Genomic DNA, 18,991 nt, shown 5'->3' on the forward strand with positions numbered 1-18,991 from the left:
CGCGGCTCAGGGCGGGGCGGGGCCGGCCGCGCGCGTCTGCGCCTGCGCCCGCGCCCGCGCCTGCGCACGACGGCGCGGCGTGCGGCGTGCGGCGTCCCCGGCGCGAGCCTGCGCCGGCCGGAACCGGGGCGCGCTGGCCGGGCGGGGGGCGGGGCTGGGCGCTGCGGCCTTCCGGAGGCGTCGCGGCGGCTGGGCGTCCTGCTCTCCTGGTCTCCGATATCTTTTCCTTCTACGTGGGCATTCGGGTGGGCTGGCGGGGGTGGAGAAGGACCCCTGACCTCTAACCCCGGACACACTTCTCCTCGCGGGCCTTCGTGGAAGGCGGGTCCTGACTCGCGTCCCAGGGCGGTGCCCGGGCTCGGGGGTGTTCCCGGCTGCCGGGCAGGGGCTGGCTGTGAGGAGTGCCGCCCGGGAGGGGGCTTCTGGGCGTCCGTGGTCGGGGTGCCGGCGCCGGGGCGTCGTACCGACCGACAGCCGGCCCGGCCGGGGAGCGCGATGTGCCGGCGGCGGGGGACGTCTCGAGGAGGAGGGTCGCCCCTGCGGGGGCCCCGATGAGGGGAGGAGCCTGGGTTAGGGTCGCGTCCCCGCGCGGGTGTGCTCTGGCGGGGGCGGGCCCGCCTCGGGAGGGTGTCCCGGGAGGAGGGCGCACCCTGGACGGGGACCGTCTTCTGCGCGGGGAGGCCCGGGCGGGGTCTGTCCCCAGCAGGATCGCCCCCGCTGGTGGCGGGGGGCTCCGCTGAGGAGGTGCGCCCCGTCCGGGCGGCCTCCCGGGGCCAGCCCGCGTCTGCGAATCGGCGCCTGCCCGCCGCTCCCTAGGCCAGGCCTGTATTTACCACCTTCGGGAGTGCAGAAGGGCAGACTGGAGTTGGGGTTCGCGGCGGGAACTGAGGAGGCCCGAGTCGAAGGCTGCTCCGCCTCCGCCTCCGCCTCCGCCTGGCTCGGGATGCGCACAGTCGCGGGTCTCCAGGAGCGGGGGGGGGCGGGGGGGGAGCCGTGGGCCGCGCACACAGGTGCGGAGCAGGGAGGGGACGAACGCAAGTCCCTCGGGAATCTTCCCGGCCTCCCTGGGACCGCCGGAGTCCGCTCCGCACGGGCTTGGGGACCCACCCCGGGCCTCCTGACGGCGAGCTCAAGTCCAGGCCTGCAAGCCCCGCCGGACGGACCTCCACCCGTGTGCCCTGCCCCTGGCACCATCCTCCCGGTCCGCTCTCCTGCCTGGGGCCCTAGTCTGTCCCGTCCCCAAAACGCTTTTGCCCTCCGGGGCCTCAAACACCCCCCCCTCCAGGGAAGCCTTCCCTCACCGCCCTCCCAGCACTGCGCCCCGCAGCCTCCTAGCTCTGACTCCACCGCCGTCTTGTCTTTCCCTCTGGGAGTCGAGACGGGATTTGTATCTCGTGTGCCCCAGTGCCTGTGACAGCGCTGGGATGAAGGGGACAAATCCTTGTCGAGTGAATAAATCATTTGTGGAGGAAAAGTGCTTTACCAGGCAAATACCAACTGTAAGGGAGCGTGTCCGAAGTGGGAGAAGCTGGCATTTTACGCTTCATTTTACGCTGTCTGCGCAGCCCACCCTGTCCTGGTGTCCATCACTCACGTCAAGAGCTGTTTTTGACACTTGCATGTGAACTGTGTAACCATCGGGTCAGTCCTGAGACATGGGCTGAGAGGACAGACGAAGCAGGGGAGTTGAGTGGCCTCCAGACCACCTAACCGTGGAGGGGCTGCGAGGGGACTGAAGGCCAGGTGGGTTTTCAGCTCAGGCTGCTACTAGCGGATGTTTTACAGATTCCCCTCCCTGTGGCGTATTTTGAGCTCTTCTCCAATATTCATCCTCTCCTTGCCCCACAAATAGTAATATTTTAGCGAGGTTCCTGGTTGCCTGGCTAAGGAGCACATTTCCAGACGTAGAGAGTGGCCAGTGGGATGTTTGCACAAGTGATCCAACCCACTTCCCAGCCTGTAGCCCCCAAGTCAGAGGAGCAGGCCCAGTAAATTGGCTGATGGTGAAATCAGGAATGACCTTCCTGGACCCTGGGGTGGAAACCTCAACCTGAGAATGACAGCTATATCACCAGGCCCAAATCTTCTACTTCTGGACTGTGAAGTGTTCAAGAAATAAACCGGGGGGGGGGGGGGGGGTATCAATATGTCCACTCAGTCCCCTCAGTTTGTTATAGATTAAGATAACAGGGACACCTATCCAAGGTCACTCCCTCACTATATGTCAGATATGGAATTTCATTCCCAAGTCTTGTCTTAATCCCACCTCGGGTATTTCCCAGACCATGGTCCAGGGTCGCTGGCTCCACTGGGCATTTACAGGCCCTCCCCTCAGCACTGGAGTATCTGCAGATGCCCCTTTGGTAAACGTTGCTCTGCTGAACCCTAACTTTATTTTTTCTTGGGTTCCTTGGATCCCAAACAACAGGCATTTGAAAAGGACCTTGAGAGCAGGCGTGGGCTTGTGTTCTCACTTGGACCGGAGAGGAGCAGCAGTATCCCTCAGAGCCAGGCCTGGGTGGCAGGGGTGAGGGCAGGGATTGAGACTTGAGGCCAGGGATAAAGGAACAGCACAAGGGGCAGGGACTTGGGCAAGCCCGCCTCATCACTCCCCATGGGTTTTCTGCTGCAGGAGATCCGAACGCCATCACCTGGGACAGGGGTGCTGGTTGGGTGAGCAAGCCCAAGGTGTGTCAATGTTACGGGGGTGGTCTTCTCCCCGTGTTACAGATACATTTTAAATTAACACCACGGCTCCAGACATGCAAGCCCCACTCAGAGGGCATATTCTTAAGTAGAACCAAGAGGAAGAGCACCAGCCCTGGCCTAAATTAAAGGTACCCAGTCCCTGCTGGTCCTGCTCCCCAGGGTCAGTCTTCTGGGCCCTAGGCACCTGGAAGGAAGGGCCCAGAACAAAGGACAGGGGCACGCACCTTGGAGGGGATGGGGCTGCCCACAGGCAGGGTTTCAGGGGTGAAGGGGGTACAGGAGCAGGACCCCGGGAGGGTACCCCACAGCTAGGCTGCCGCACACCAGGCAGGAGGAGGGGGCCCGAGAGGCCGGCCTATGCCCAGCTCTATGGAAGAAGCACTTTATTTACATGGCTTCTCTCCAGGCCTCAGCCCCCCTGGGAGGGGCTCGTCCCTGGGAAGAGGCTGAAAGGAGCAGCCAGGCAGCAGCAGGTCCTGAGCAGGCCGGATCAGGCCAGGAGCAAAGAAGGCACGAGGCCCTGGGTGCCCGGTCCCAGGGCAAAGGTCGGCCCACCCGGAGAAGGCGGCACAGGGTCAGTTCCCGGGTGTCAGGCAGGGATCTGCACCGCCACAGCTCTGCTCATACGATGGTGGGGCCTCTGCGGGGAGAGAGCAAAGTCTGCATGGGGCTCATGGTGCCCCCTCCCCCACCACACCCCAAGCCCCTCACTCACCATAGGGATAGCCCCAGGAGCTGTACTCTGGGGGCAGGATCAAGGTACTGGTAGTGGGCACTGGCCCTCCAGAGCCCTCTGCAAAGTAGGGGACAGTGGCACCTGTGGAGATGCACAACGGAGGGGGCAATGGGTGGGGAGCAGGGCTGCCATCCTGAGGGCGGGGTTCGGGGGCACTGGGCACGGAGCCAAAGGCGGCAGGTAATGGCTGCTGTTGTGAGTGGCTCTTGGTGGAGAGGGAGACTGCATCTGCGAAGGGGGGACTGCTGGCCGCCGCCTCGCCCTCCTCCTGGGGTGGTGCTGAGGGCACCACGGGGACTGGGGCCCCCGGAGGCAGCCCTGGGCCCGCTCGGGGGCTCATAGGGGCGTGGTTCACAGCAATATTGCCGATGAAAACAGGGAGGGTCACAGTGGCTTCAGGCGCCTTCAGGGAGACCTGGGGAGGAAGCAACAGTGAGGCCAGGCCTCCTGCCCGCCCCCGGCCCCACCCCCTCTCCCTTCAACCCCCACCTGCAGGTAGTAGTCCACGTGGATGAGGCTGCAGCCTGGCAGGGCTGACTGGGGCAGCGCAGGCACCAGGATCTGCTCTTGCCACTGGGCCCGCCTCCAGGCCTTGACTCCCGCACCCTCTACCTCTGCAATGGTCCGCACATCGTAGATCCAGCGCTTGGCCTTGTAGGACACTTTCTGGGGAGCAGCCAGCCTGTGAGCCTGGGCAGGCCAGCCCCCTCCCCATCCTCCAGCCCCTCCAGCCAGAGGGGCCTCTGACCTGCAGCAGACTGGCTACCACGGGGCCCGTGTCCTTGCCTGACTGGTTCTCGATGTCCGCCTGCAGCCGCAGCACCTGCCCTACCACGTAGCCACGGAGGTCCGTGCTGGCGGTGAGGACCACACTACCCGTCTTCACCAGCTTGTAGGAGAACTTCTTGGTAGTGGACGCCACGTTGGGTTGCTTGAGGGGAGGGCATTAATGAAGGGGTTTGGCAGGTGCAGGCAGCCCAGATCTCTGTGGCCCCAGGACAAGCCCACTCAGCCCTGCTGTGCCCTGCCCCCAAACACAGCATAAACAGCTCACGACAGAGAAGCCGCTGCTCCTCTGGGTCCCAGCCACCTCCTCTCACCTGGGGACGGGGCATCAACCAGAAGACCCCTGCTCTATCCTCACCTCAATGTCGGGGATGCTGTTCAGGTTCAGGGGGCTCAAAATATAGAACACACGGCTGCACTGGTGATCCTTGGAAAAACGTGGCGTGTCGATGGTGGCCCGCACCTGGTGCACGATCTTCCCAAAGGGGCCCTCGAAGGACGTGGGAGCTGTGGCTGGAGAGAGAGCAGGGGATGGCACCCAACCGTCCCCTGTCCCCCCTCCTATCCACCAGCTGTCACCACCAGACCTGGCCAGGCAAGGCTGGGCTCTTACCAGGAAGCAGAAACTGGAAGGGGAAGCTGTGCTCTCCAGCTGGCAGGCTCCCTGCAGAGACAGAGGGAGATGTGGGGAGAGGGGACTCAGGAGCCTTGAGGGGACACTACAGGACACAGGTTAGAAATAGGCGGCACTGGGGCGCCTGGGTGGCTCAGCGGGTTAAAGCCTCTGCCTTCAGCTCAGGTCATGATCCCAGGGTCCTGGGATCGAGCCCTGCATCGGGGTCTCTGCTCAGCTGGGAGCCTGCTTCCCTCTCTCTCTCTGCCTGCTTCTCTGCCCACTTGTGATCTCTGTCAAATAAATAAAAATAAAATCTTTAAAAAAAAAAAAAAAAAAAGAAAGAAATAGGCGGCACTGTAGCTGACCAGTTCATACCGAGTCTGACTCAAAGCCCCAGAGCAGCACAGGGCAAAGGAGGGGTACAAGAGCTTGGCTTCAACAGGAAAGGGGGATGGGGCTGTTGCAGGGGCCAGAGCCCAACCAAATCAAGGAGAAGCTGCCCCCTTCAACCACCCAGGCCCTATCATGCAAGGCCTAGTGCTTGCAGGAGAAATACATCAGGGTACAAAGCCCTGCTAGAGGGTGGGTCAGCACAGGGGTCCCCAAGGCTGATGGGGGTGGGATGAACAGACAGACCCCCCTCAAACAAGGTCTGCCCTGGAGGGGTCACTCTATGCAACAAGGCAGGTACAGGCTCCCAAACTCACCCTTGTCAGCCAGCAACAGAGCACTGTTGAAGTAGCCCTCCTCCACCACCCATGCTGCATCATTGGCCTTGTTGGACACCCTGCAGGAACCCGTGCAAGTCACTCGGATGGCTGCAAGGTGGGGTGGGGGGGAGTGAGTCCCAGGCAGCCGCTGGCCTGGGCCCCTCCCTGCCCCATCACAGAGATCTGGGTAGAGCAAACAGCAAACAGCACCACGGTGAGCGGGGCCTTAGGCAGCCCAGCCAGTGACCTGCTGCCCTCCAGAGGGCACCTCATATCCGCCCCCTCTTTGGGGTACTCCCAGGGAGCCAGGGTGATAGGGCACAGAGTTAAATCTGTCCTGAAGTCTAGAACAGGAGGCCCCCAGTGCTCGCCCGTACAACCCGCAACCTGGTAACCTTGGTTCCCAGCCACCCCTGGGCCCACCAGCCCCGAGTACCCTCAGCTCCCTGCAAGGGTTGCTTGGGACACCAGTGACGAACAGAAGCCCACAGGGCCGCTGACCTCCAGCCCCACTTCCGTTGGCTCACAGGCACTTCGGTTAGGCTGGGAGGTGCCCTTCACAGTCCAGGAAGCTAACTGCCAGCCCTCAGGATGCAGGAATGTGGTCAGACCTGCCTGAGCAGATAAGTACCCCGCAGTCCCGCACACTGCAGGGAGGGGACGCCCTTGACTTCCTGGACTAGTGCTGCCCAGGAGGGCTGATTTCCTCCATCAAGAGATGGCTCAGTCCTCTCTCCCCGACCAGGACCGATTGCAGCAGAGGTGGCTGCCACTACTCTATGGTCAGGAACTCCCCACTCCAGGGAACATTTGCCCAGAGACCACTAGGGTCAGAAGGCTGTGGCTGGACCAGAAAGGAAGCCAGCACAGCTGGAGGGGCCGGGGGCTCAGGGACAGGCAGCCTTGGGGCTCCACCCCGCCTTGAACTGCAGGGCTGACCGAGGTCAATGATGTCCGTCTCCCTGCCCAGTCTCTCCCCTTCCTTCCATGATTTGATGATCAGATGAGGGGAAGGTGACTCAGAATGTGACACCCTTCTGACAGAGCCACCAGGCAGGAGAAACCTGGTATCCAAGTGCCCAGTGCCAGAGGCCAGCCACACCAGACATGTCCGGGTCTCCCCAGGCCAACCTAACCCTGACACAACAAGCCCCCTGTTGGTCACCCACAGACCACAAGCCTTCTCCCTGGAAACCCTTGGCCTGTCTTCCACCCCCGTTGGCACTGCCCGTGACCAGACCTTGGCCCTGATTTCTAATCCGCACTCCATCAGCCGTCTCCTCCTAGGGTCAGACCTGGAACTGTCCCTTCCCCAGAATCGGAGACACAGGGGTGCTCCTACAGGTGAGAAATATGGCAGGGAAGAGAATAAAGGGGGGAGTGTGACAATCCCAGATGCCAGGCCACTCGACACTCCCCACAGAGAGGGTGCATTCCGCCCGGAGTCTGGCTGCCTTGCGAATTCTGGGACCAGCAGAGTATGCCAGAAGGAGGTAAGTGGTCCCAGACTGGGACCCACCGTCTGAAGACTGTCAAGTGACCTCAGTAGATGGCAAACCGAGCTGAAGAGTCCCCTGCCCACCTCTGTCCAAACCTCCAATCCACAACACTGTGAGTTACAGTAAACTGGTCGTTCTAACCGCTTAGTTTAGAGGTGATTTGTTACAAGCTAGCGACTTCTACATCACAGCAGGCAACAGGAACAGATATCCCACCTCAGCAGAAATCAGAGAAACTCAAGTGAGTTACCATTTTCACCCATCAGTTGGCAAATAGTAAAGATCCTGACATGTGTCGGAGAAGAGATGAAGAAACACACCCCTTGATGGTGACGAAGCCGTAGGTGGCTACAGGGGCCCTGGCGAAGCATCCGGACGATCTGCTGGGTCCTTCCATTCACCTCCCAGAGGACCCAGTGGTTCTCAGAATCCACCCCACCTACCCAGGAGCTAGAAGCAACACGTTCATAACAGCAGGGCCCACATGTCCAACAGCAGGATGGCTAAAACACCCACCCAGCCTGGACACGGCCCCCAGAACTCAGGAGAACAAGCCACGGGGTCACCTGATCTCAGAAAAACAAACAGTATTCCATCAACCCTTGGGGTATCCCAGAGGGGCCAAAGTTCTATGACCTTCCCAATGCCCAGGCAAAGAGCCTTTCTGCACACATGGTGAAGCCCCTTCAGGAACCTTGCCTGAATGAGCCGCTCCCCTTACCGTCTTGGAGTCAAACAGCCTATTCCTGTTCACTCTCCTCTGCAGGGGAACAACGGACCTTCAGGGGACGGATACACACAGTAGGCTTGTCCCTCCTAACCCACACAGCAGGGATCCGCGCCCACACTTGAGCACGACCATCACACCAGTGCGTGTGCCCCACGGCACAGCCACAGGACAGGGGAAGCGCGTTCTGGCCAGTGCCAGCCACCAGCACATAGCAACACTGCTGCACCACCTAGATTTAAAAGGGTTTCACTTCTGACAGTGCTCAGAGGCATAAAGGCCAGCACCAAACCCATAAGCAGGTCTGGGGCTACTCCCATTCTCTAAGGAACACCATCGCGCGCACCGTGTTCCAGAGTGACTTCTGGAACTTCTGTCCCCACCAGCGCGCACCATCTGCTCACTCCTCATTCTGGTCCCAAGGGTCTCGCCACCTCCACCAGTTCCCACAAACCTGGAGCAACCCAGCCTTCGCCACATCTTTTCACTAAAGCTCTATGAGGCACTTCCATCAGTCCTGTCTCCAAGTCTGAAACACGGGAAAGGTGGCCCCCTCCCGGGGTTGCCCTGAGCGTTCCCAGAGTTGGTCCGTGGGAGGTGGGGAGAATGGCACCTGCCCCACGGTGAGAGTTCAGGGAGCTAGTGTGGCTGGGGGCTGACTGCTGCTGTTGTCTGGGCTCCCCCTGCCCCCAATGCCCATCCTCGAGAGTAGAACATGGAGCACCCCCGCGTGACCCCCAGCCTCAGGCTTGGCGGGCCCCAGGCTCCAGGGAACAAGTTCCTTCCACAGCTTTCCCCTTCTGCACTGGCTCGGAGGGCAGCCAGTGTCCTCATGGTTGAGGGCCACTCATCTCTGTCCACCATCAAATTTAGTGGGCAAGACTATGAGCCCCCCCAGGGCCTGAAGGGGGGCCCTCCCCACCTCCATGTGCTCCTGGAACAGTGGAGGGCTTCCCTGCAGCATCACTAGCTGTTAGCAGGAGCTCAGCAAGCATCTTATGAATGAAAGAAAAAGAAAGAAGAACCACAGACATTCCTTTTCCAAACCCAACCAGGCCCCAAAGAAGCCCCAGGACAGCCTCAGCACCCACATTCTGTCCACACCCCGGGGGACAATCTGAATAATAACTCTTCTGACCCAAAGCCATCAACCATCTACTCTTCAGCCTGTCCCCCTTCTTCCCTCCCCTGTTCCGGCAACCAGCTAGCATGTTAATAGTGGGGACCATCAGCTGCCGCTCCCTGGACATGCTACAGCCCGGCTGTCCGTTCACCCACGTCCCACCCATCACATGGAGGCTGGGGTACTCTGCCCAGGCCAGGCCATGCCTTCTTCACCATGGTCAGTAACAGCTGGTTTGCCCTGGGCCCCAGCTGCGGGAGCATGACTGGGCCGAGGAGCCAGGCAGTGAGCTCCCGCGTGGGGTCTCGTGTCCGCCGTCCCCCCACCACAAGCCCACCCCCACCTCCCGTGCCCTGGGCTCTCCCCTCAGTCCCATCTCAACTGTCATCTCTCCTTGTGCCCCAGGGAAGAGCTGCACTGTCACTCCTGTGGCCCCTGCCACTACCATAACTACCCCACCCAGACCCCAAATTAGACAGGAAAGGAGGTATGAGTCAGCAAGAGGAGACCGCACAAGGTTGGACCCCTGACCAGGGCCACCTTCGCCCACTCAATTTCCTCCTAAACCCTGTGGCCTCAAACATGGCAGGGTCAGGAGTCAGACCCATTCAGGACTGGGGCAGCTGGGGCCCAGAAAGGTGGGCAGTGGCTCTCAGTCCCTAGAAGCGCTAGAAGAACTTAGCTGCCAAGCACCCAAGGGTTCAGAGAATCCAAGTCCAGAGGGATGCTTGATGGCCGTGGTTTGGGCCAAGCATCTGAGATGGAGAAGCACTCCAGCAGCAGCACCCTCACACTCAGAACCAGCTATCAGGTGTGGAGTCCCTGGGGGGCACCCTGAGCTCTGAAGTCCCATTCAGGGCCCTGCCCACACCTCAGATGGCAGATAAGGCCAGCACCCGCAGAGAGCCCTAGCAAGGGCCACACCAGCAACCTGACTCCCAGTCCCAAAGTCCCAGAAGTCTGCACCAGCAGAAGGACCAGTCAGAAGGGCTGAGGTTCAGTTCCTAGGTGCTCCCGGGGCTGGAGGTCTGGGCCACACAAGGATGAGCAAGACCCTCCCAGCTCGCAAGGCCAAGCCTTAGCCCGGGTGGAAACGGGTGTACCGTGGGGCCGAGGATTGAGGGCCTGCGCCAGGGGCTTGGACCTGTGGAAGAGAAAGCCCCGCTTGGGCCAGGCTCCAGGTGAAGGCCCAGCAGGTGCAGGGTGCAGCGGACCCCGCAGACCCGACAGAGAGGGTCAGGGGCGTGCGTGTGTCCAAGTCAGAATGGCCTTCGCCTAGGGGGGCAGGATCTAAACCCCCGCGCCCGACTCTGGCCGACCCTAGGAGAGAACAGGAAGGGCACTTGCGGAAGGACTGGGCCACCCTGGCCTCCCTGCTCCGCCCCATCTGCCAGCGGCCACCCACCCCGGCGGGTCTGCGCCGCCCGGCCCGCCGCACCCCAACCCTCCCCGAAGCCGGCGGGGCCCACGACTCGCCGGGCAGCCGGGAGGGGAAGGGAGGGGGCGGCGGGAGGCGCCGCCAGTTCCGCGGGTCCAGGCCCAGCGCCACCAGCTGCCGCTTCCGGGAGCGCCGGCTCCGCCGCAGGTGCTGCGCTGCCACCTGAACCCCGCCGGCCCGGCCCTCCCCCGAGGCGACCCCGCGCCCACCTCGAAAGGGCAGCGGCGCCCCCAGGCGCACGCGCACGGCCCCCGCCAGCGGCTCTCCGGGGCTGTAGACGACGCGGCCGTGGCTCAGGAAGACCTCGAAGAGCTGCACCCGCCCCATGCCGCCGCCCTCGCCGGGCGGCCGCGCTCTGACACCCCCTCCCGCCGCCGCCGCCCCCCCCGCCCCCCCCCCCGGGCCCGCCCCCCGAGCCTCCCGGGCCCGCCCCGTCGGCGCGCCTACTCCCCCTCTCCGCAGTCTCCCGGGGTCCGCTTCTCCTCCCGCTCGCCCCCCGCCCCCGGGCTCCGTCCCGCCTCCACCCTGCCCCCAGCCCCGCCAGAGCCCGCCCCCCGACCCCCTCCCTCCTCGCTGCCCCGGGCCCGCGCGTGGGGTGCAGGCTGGCGCGGCGCGCGGGACCCCGGCACACAGGCGCCCCCTGCTGCCCCGGGCGCGCGGCCGGCTCACCTGTCGAGGGGCGGGCTGGGCCGGCGCCACCTCCCCAGTCTCCGCCCGCCGGGCGGAAGGACGTCACGGGGCGGGCCCGCCGCGCCGCGCGGCCGCACCTCTGCGGGAGCCGGGCTCGTGCCGTGGGCCCCGCGCGCGCTTGGGGGAGGCGGCGGCGTCCCTACGGAGCGAGTCTCGGCGGAGGCCGCGGACCGGAGCCCCCCTTCCCAGCCCCGGAGGCGTGGGTGCCGGGCCGTCGGCGCCCTGAGGACGCGGTGGGAGAGGAGAGGTCCCTGCGGACGGGGAGCTGGGGTGCGGGGGCGGCTGGGGGACCCGAGACGGAGCGCAGCGAGGGGGGCTGGAAGCGGCTGGAGGAGGGCGTCGGCGTGGCCGTGTTTGTGTCCAGAGCACCTGCGTGCATGGGGGGCATTTCGGACGGGGGAGACTGGCTTGGGGCGAAGCTGGGGGATGCGACAGAGTTCCGACCGGCAGAATCTGAGACGCCCACCGAGGACGTGTGCGCACGAGTGTGAGGAAGACAAAGGACCGCAGACTTGCGGGCCCTGGTTGACCACGGTCACTCGGCTCAGGGCGGGATGACAACGAGAGTCCGGGGCGGCAGCGCAGAAACCTGGCCTAGCGCTCCAGCAGAAGGACGGGCTTTCAGGCTGGAAGGACTCCCCTGGGCCCGGCTGCGGAAAGGGAGGTGCCCGAGGCCCTGGAGGGACAGCAGTGTCCGGCCGGCCGAGTTCCCCAGCCGCCTCGCCTGGGATTCTTAGGTGGGGAGTGTGGGGGGCCGGCCGATCGGCCACACTTAAGACATTTCCCTATCAACACCAGGCAAGTGGAGAAGTTCCCAGACTGAGTCAGGGTCCCGTGGGAATGGGGAGGATTGTGGGCCCCCCATGAATGCCCGATGTGCACAGCAGAGGTCAAGAGGGGGATGTTTGGGGAAGGAGTAAGAGATTGTGGTGGCTGCTGCTGCTGAGGGGAAGTGACAGCACGTGGTGCCCCACACAGCTCTACATCACCCACCCACTCCCTGTACTGGAAGCCACTCTGACCTTGCTTCCACCATCAGCACAAAGGCCCTACTTGCCGACGTGCCCCCTTTCCTCTTGCTCCTGGAGCCTCTCAAACGTAGATGTTTAGCCTTTTTTTTTTTTTTAAGATTTTATTTATTTATTTGACAGAGAGAGGCAGTGAGTGAGGGAATACAAGATGGGAGAGGGGGTGGAGGGGGAGAGGCAGAAGCAGACTCCCCACTGAGCAGGGAGCCCGATGCAGGGTTGGATCCCAGGGTCCTGGGATCATGACCTGAGCTGCAGACAGATCCTTAGCGGCTGTGGCACCCAGGCCCCCTAGATTTTTATTTTCACACACACATGCCTGTATCAGGGCCTGGAGCATGTGCCCTCCCGACTCAACACCTTGCCAAGCTCCCAGCTTTAACTCCTCTCAGAATGATGCTCGCTTCTCCTGTCATCTTTAAAGCCCAGATCAGTCCCCATTATTTGTTTTTATTTCAGCTCCTGACTCACTGTCCTTCTGTCCAATACCGGTGTTGCAGGAATTCTTAATGACTCCAGGATCCACATGGGTGATCCTTCCAGCGCCCCACACCCCGGCCGCCCTCTCTTAAAGCGCATCTGGGATTTGTTTTCATCAGGTATGATACGGTGACAGGCGCAGACACAACTGCCTTGAGAGAATAGTCGGTACTTAATGATTCCCGAGAGGGGGGGCACATGGGGAAGGACCAGGGCTGGTCAGGAGGCAGAATTTTCTTTTTTTTTTTTTTTTAATATTTTACTTATTTGACCGAGAGAGAGATCACAAGTAGGCAGAGAGGCAGAGAGCCGCTAAGCAGAGAGCCCAATGCGGGGCTGGATCCCAGGACCACGAGATCATGATCTGAGCCGAAGGCAGAGGCTTAACCCACTGATCCACCCAGGCGCCCCGTGGAGGCAGAATTTGCTAGGAGACCATGGCCCAAGAAATAGGTGAGGCAAGGTAGGCAAGTTGGAGCAAGCTTAGGGTCAGGTTGTCCCAGTGGTCTCTACTTGTCCAGTACCTGGCCCTACGGTGATTCAGGACGGACATATCGGTGTGTGAGTTTGGTAAAGGAGTGTTTGAGGGGTATGGCCTCTGGATTAGTTGGTCTGCATGTGAAAGTTGTCCCAGGCAAGTTGCTATCTTTAGGAATGAGCTTAACCCTGGGAGGGGCAGCCTTTCCCCAGCCAGCAAGGCCCCCAAATGTCAAAGTATCGTAAGATACAGAAAATAAGAGCATGACCAGTTAAGCTCTTGTCCCCACGCTCCTGTCCTCCGAGAACCTTCCCCAGGCGACGTAAGCATCTGGGTCCTATGGCTTCCTTAGTTTGTCTGCAAAGATGTCTGGCAACTTCTCCCATCCCTTTGCATTAGCGCTGCTCCTTCTGTCAGAAGGTAGGGTCCTTCCTCTCCTGTTGATTCCGGGCCGGCCCCTTGACTTGCTTTACCCGGCAGAACTGCAGTGGGCGAGATGCCGCATTCGTGGTAGGCTCTGAGGAGGCCTTGCAGCTCGTTCTCATTCTCTTGGGTCCCGACCTCCCATTTCAAAACACCTAGTTACCCTCCTGGACAGATCAGAGAGAGAGAGAAAGGCCTGCACAGGGGAGTGAAACCATCTCAGACTGGCTGCCTCAGCCCCACACCCAGAATGACTGCACCTGTAGGAGTGACCCAAATTGCTCTGATTTATTACTTATTCTGAAATCAGGCTGCATTCAGCCAGGTGGCTTTTCTACTCAGTGTGAGAGGTATGGGGTGTGCTGAGGATAGAGTGTCCAAGATCTCTCTCTCATTTGCATGTCTGATGCCTTGACTGAGGGGTCAGGGGTCTCTTCCATGAGGCCTCTCCGCATGGCCAGTTTGGGGTCCTGCACACCAAGATGGTCTCCAGATAGTGAGACTGATGACCCAGCAGCAAGTCCCCTGGAGAGAGGAAGGTGAAGCTCCCCGTCCGCAGGCCTGGACTCGAGTCCCAGAACTTCCCACCACACTGCGCGCATTAAAGCAGCCACAGCACTAGCGTGGGGCAAGTGCCACACACGGGGAGGAACTGATTGTGACAATCTGAGACAATCTGCCACCTGCAGAAGAACCAACAGCTGAACCCAAGTTAAATTACAGAGTCATGAGAAAATAAAGCTGTTGTTCTAAACCACTGCACTTTGGGGTGGTTTACTATGCAGCAATAGATAATTGGGACCAAAACTGGTACCTAGAAGTGAGGGGCGCCTGGGTGGCTCAGTGGGTTAAGTCTCAGCCTTCAGCTCAGGTCATGATCCAGAGTCCTGGGATCAAGCCCCGCATCGGGCTCTCTGCTCAACGGGGAGCCTGCTTCCTCCTCTCTCTCTGCCTGCCTCTCTGCCTACTTGTGATCTCTGTCTGAGATGCTGCCATAATAAAATGTAAAACCTGGCACTGACTTTGGAGCAGAGAGCATGTGGGCACTGGCAATGAGAACCTTGATGATGATGGCTGGATGAGGGATGCCATCAGAATTGGTGGGTGTCCAGAAAGTGGTGAGACCATGGCCTGGGGTAACACAGAAGATAGAAAATGTGTCTATGATCTGATTTTCCTGGCAGAAAACATAAAGGCCAACTGGCTTTGTTCAGTTATGCTAACGTGAAATAAAAGAGAAAGACGAATTAAGGAGGTTGCTGTTCCACGTCCCAGCAGGAGTCAGAGGACGTATTTCCAAGCCAGGCCTTGCTGAGTTGGAAAATCAAAACTCTTTCTCATTTCCAACCTTTCCAGGCAGCAAAAAGTTCTGAAGGTAAGAAATGATGTCATGGTGAAGAGTAAATCCAGAGTGCTGCCAGCAAACCTGAGAGTGGAAGTCAAGGGTATGGTTGTATGATCCCTTCTGAAGACTTCTGAGGCTCTTGGGTCGGGGAGCGAGTCCTTGGAGACCCCCTCAGCCATACAAAAGGGCTTCTGAGAATCTTATGGTCATTGTCCCACAGCACCTGACTCCTGGGCCACAGGAGAGAAAAGCCTTCTCAAAGACATTTGGAGTATAGCTTTTGTCCAGTGAAACAAGGTACAGTTTGTCATAGAGAAAATCAATTTTTTAAAATATTTATTTGACAGAGAGAGATCACAAGCAGGCAGAGGCAGGCAGAGAGAAAGAGGAGGAAGCAGGTTCCTCGCTGAGCAGAGAGCCCGATGTGGGCTTGATCCCAGGACCCTGAGATCACGACCTAAGCGGAAGGCAGAGGCTTTAACCCACTGAGCCACCCAGGCACCCCGAAAATCCGTTTTTTCTTGAAGGGTTGTATCTGCTTGAGGTAAAATGTAAAATGGACAGATTATGAAATAAAGTTGCTGGGCCCCTGCTTTATTCCACCAGGAAGCAGGCTGATGAAGGTACTCAGCTGAAAACACAGGCCACTTCCTATGGAAAAGAGGGCCATTGCGAGTACAAGGCCCAGTGCCCTGGGGAGGAACCAAGAACGCAAGAAACTAGCCAAGGGGCACCTGCATGGCTCAGTGGGTTAAAGCCTCTGCCTTTGGCTCAGGTCATGGTTTCAGGGTCCTGAGATTGAGCCTCGAATCAGGCTCTCTGCTCAGCGGGGAGTCTGCTCCCCCCCCACTCCGCCTACTTGTGATTTCTCTCTGTCAAATAAATAAAATCTTTAAAAGAAAGAAAGAAAGAAAGAAACAGTAGCCAAGGGAGCCACTTGCAGGGAGCAGACCAGCCCTGGTCCAGGATTGTGACAGGAGTTAGCTGGATTCCAGAACTGCCGAGGGGCAGTGACTAAGGGTCTAACCCTCCTTGTTGGACAGGGTGTCTGCTCACTTGCATTGTGCTTTGCCACTGAATGTTGGCTGTTGTGGGGCAGATAATATGCCCTTGGGGGAAAAGGGGCCACACCAATGTGCCTTATCCATCTGGCCCCATTGTAATTGTTGCACATTACAGCATGCGAGACTCCAAGGCTAGCCTTGATGAGATGGTGTTTGTGGGATCACTTGGGAGTGCACTTTTCAAGGAGGAGGAGCATGACTTGTTAGAGGCCAGAGGATGGACTGGGGGCAGGCTGCTTCACTAGCAGCCCCCAAGGGAGCCCCCCAAGGTAATAGCCTTCCTACACTGATTTTTGACTTGCTCTGGTGACTAGCTTTGGCCAGTGGGATGCCAGCAAGAAGGATTCAAGCAGAGGCCCCATAAATGCTCGCACATGGCTTCCATGCTGGAAGGAGTCTGGCTATCCTGCCTGGCCACGTGGGGGACTCTGGGTAATGAGACGCCACACAAAGACAAGTCACATGCAAGACAAACAGGCACTCCAGTGAACTCCCAGCCGAGTGCAACCAAAGGAGGGACCCAGAAGACCCCAATCACAGAATTGCAAAAAATAATAAATCAATATTGTCTTAAGCCATAAGGTTTTGGAGTGGTTCTTTTGCACAAAAGCATACAGTCATCACCAAAAGCCACTGCCCTCATGATCTCAAGCCCACACATTTCTGGCTACCGCCTCCTGTCCTGCTAGCCCACTCTCTCTGTGTCATGACTCCTGCAATCCTTGGGACTCCGCGGGGAACCCCAACCCACTGGCCCTGCCCCCCTGTTGCCCTCTCTCCTTTCTTCATTCAGCTCTAAGGCCACAGGCAGCCATCTGGGCCACTCTCTCTGAGAAACCACTCAAAACCACCTCAGCACAAGCACAGGTGGAGCTAAACCAGCCCTCCTTTCCCTGCCTTGTCTGCAGCAGCCTACATAGGCTGGAGAAAAACAGTCACACTGACAGGCACCCTGCACGTTGCTGGGCCATCCTGCTGCCTTCTTCCACTTCTCTCCTAGACAGTTACATGGCTGCTAGACCTCTCTCCTTGCTCTGCTAACATCTGCTCTCCTGGCCTCACTTTCAACTGATGTCTTTGTTCACATCACCAGAGAACTCCCCCCAAATCCTGCCTGCACACTCCCTTGCCTTCCAGGGACTTTTCCTCAGACTCTCTCCTTTGTACTGAGCTGCACCACCCATGCTCCTGCCTCCCTACCTCGTCCTCCTCTGCCAGCAATTCTCCTCTATAGGGTCACTCCTGTTAAAACCAACAATCTACTTCCCTTCTCTTTCCAGTTTCGGCCCCACTTCTCTGCTCTTGTTTTTGGCAAATACACCTCAGAAGAGTTGTCTGTCTCACAGCCTTCAATCTTCTATCCTTCCCTTCTAAGCCCTCAGATGGACCTAGTCCGCCATCACTCCATCAAGAGCTGTACTGGTGGAGACTATCAGTGTCCTTGTTTTGCTCAGTTATCAGTTCCCGACCCCAACCTCACAGGACCTATCAGCAGCACCTGATGTGTCTAATCCTTTCAGTTTACTTGACTCCCAAGCTACCATCCTCTCCTGGTTTTCCTCTTGACATCTCCCTCTCTTTACTGGCTCCTTCTCTTTTGAACTTCCTTCCCCTTTTGTAAAGGAGAACCCAGACCCTGGCTCAGTCTTTGACCCCTCCTTTGCTATCTCCATTTTCTTTTTTTTTTTTTAGATTTTATTTATTTATTTGAAAGACAGAGAGAGATAGAGCAGGAGCAAGGGAGAGGGGCAGAAGAAGAAGCAGACTCCCCGTGAGTGGGGAGTCTGACACGGGTGGATCCCAAGACCCTGGGATCATGACCTGTGCTGAAGGCAGATGCTTAACCGACTGAGCCACCCAGGGCGCCCCTCCGCATTTTCTTCCAATGTGATCTCATCCAGTTGCATGGCTTCAAACACAACAAATGTGGGGCACCTGGGCAGCGGCGCAGTGGGTTAAATTCTCTGCCTTCAGCTCAGGTCATGATCTCATGGTCCCGGGATCGAGCCCGCATCGAGCCCCGCATGGAGCCCTGCATGGGGCTCCCTGCTCATCAGGGAGCCTGCTTCCTCCTCTCTCTCTGCCTGCTTGTGATCTTTCCGTCAAATAAATAAATAAAACCTTTAAAAAGTGAATAAATACAAATGTGCTATGGAACGCCGGGTTTGCACCCCAGGCTGGACAGCCCCCCTGAACTCTATACTCATATACTAAATTCCTTTGCAACCTTAACATGAAGCAAGAACCAGAAACTCATCTTTATTTTGCTGAGCCGCTGAGAGTCTGGGGTTGTTCCTGAAGCATGAACCGGGCTACAGGACACTGGCCACTTGTGTCCAGACACCCATGATCTCTCGGGCAGCGACTAGTGCTCACTTGCTAAGTAGCCTTCCTGCTTCCAGGCCCCCTGCACGCCGCCGGCCCCACTCAGGGAACAGCCACTCTTCTATTTAAGTCCTCCGACGGCCTCACGTCTCCGGGTGTAAAAGTCAAAGTGCCCATAAAAGCCTGCTGGCCCCGCTCCGGCCCCTCCCATCCCTGATCGGGGCCCGTTTCTGCCCTGCGGTCCCGTCCGGCGACCACGGACGTCCGACCTTCTCACACCTGCCCTCTCCGGCCCACGCAGCTCACGCCCACCGGGCAGCCCGGCATCCCCCGCCCACCGCCCTCCCTCGGACCCCAGCCCCGGCCCCCGGCCTGCCTGCGTGCCCCGCGGGCCTTCCCGCGCCCCACACCGAAACGCGACCGGGGCTTTCGCGTCGCGCCTCGGCGCAGCGGTGACAGCGCTCGGAGGACTCACGTCCCGGGGCGCCCGCTCGGGAAGGAGCCGGACCCGCCGCCCCAGCCGCTCGCACGTCCCCGCCGCCCGGTCAGCAGCGGGAGAGCCGGGGGAGGCCGCGGCGGCCTCAGGGTGCGCCGCGTGGGCAACCGCGCGCCGCCGCGGTCCTCCGCTGGGCGCCGGCGCGGAGGAGGCGCTCGGCCCGGGCGGGAAGGCGCGCGGGCGCGGGCCCAGGTCCCGGAGGCGCTCGGACCCCCGGCCCCGGCCCCCCCCCGGCCCCACCCGCCCCAGGCCCCCCGCCCCCCCCCCCCCCCCCCGCCCCCCCCGCCGCCGGGCGCGGCCCCCGCGGCCAACCCCCCC

At 59.9% G+C, this 18,991-nt stretch overlaps 1 protein-coding gene and 1 long non-coding RNA gene across 4 annotated transcripts; one reads left to right on the forward strand and one right to left on the reverse strand.

Moving 5' to 3' along the window:
- Positions 1-3,075: 3,075 nt before the first annotated feature.
- Positions 3,076-10,714, reverse strand: ARRDC1 (arrestin domain containing 1). Its single transcript, XM_059410159.1, has 8 exons — positions 10,554-10,714; positions 5,555-5,665; positions 4,845-4,895; positions 4,590-4,744; positions 4,194-4,376; positions 3,935-4,111; positions 3,425-3,860; positions 3,076-3,349 (listed from the first exon to the last, which is right to left on the reverse strand). The coding sequence occupies exons 1-8, from the start codon at positions 10,669-10,671 to the stop codon at positions 3,285-3,287; spliced, it is 1,296 nt and encodes a 431-aa protein (XP_059266142.1). The 5' UTR covers positions 10,672-10,714; the 3' UTR covers positions 3,076-3,284.
- Positions 10,715-11,096: 382 nt separating this feature from the next.
- LOC132024181 (uncharacterized) lies at positions 11,097-16,424 on the forward strand. 3 transcript variants are annotated; one of them, XR_009406189.1, is made up of 4 exons: positions 11,097-11,281; positions 12,563-12,661; positions 14,628-14,818; positions 16,167-16,424. It is a non-coding gene; the product is annotated as an uncharacterized LOC132024181 (long non-coding RNA). The 3 variants fall into 3 exon arrangements; XR_009406188.1 differs by lacking the exon at positions 11,097-11,281 and adding an exon at positions 11,312-11,771 and having other exon boundaries at positions 12,522-12,661; XR_009406190.1 differs by lacking the exon at positions 11,097-11,281 and adding an exon at positions 11,312-11,771.
- The last annotated feature ends 2,567 nt before the right edge of the window (positions 16,425-18,991 follow it).

Source organism: Mustela nigripes, chromosome 9 (assembly GCF_022355385.1).
Source record: "Mustela nigripes isolate SB6536 chromosome 9, MUSNIG.SB6536, whole genome shotgun sequence".
NCBI classification, from domain to species: Eukaryota; Metazoa; Chordata; class Mammalia; order Carnivora; family Mustelidae; genus Mustela; species Mustela nigripes.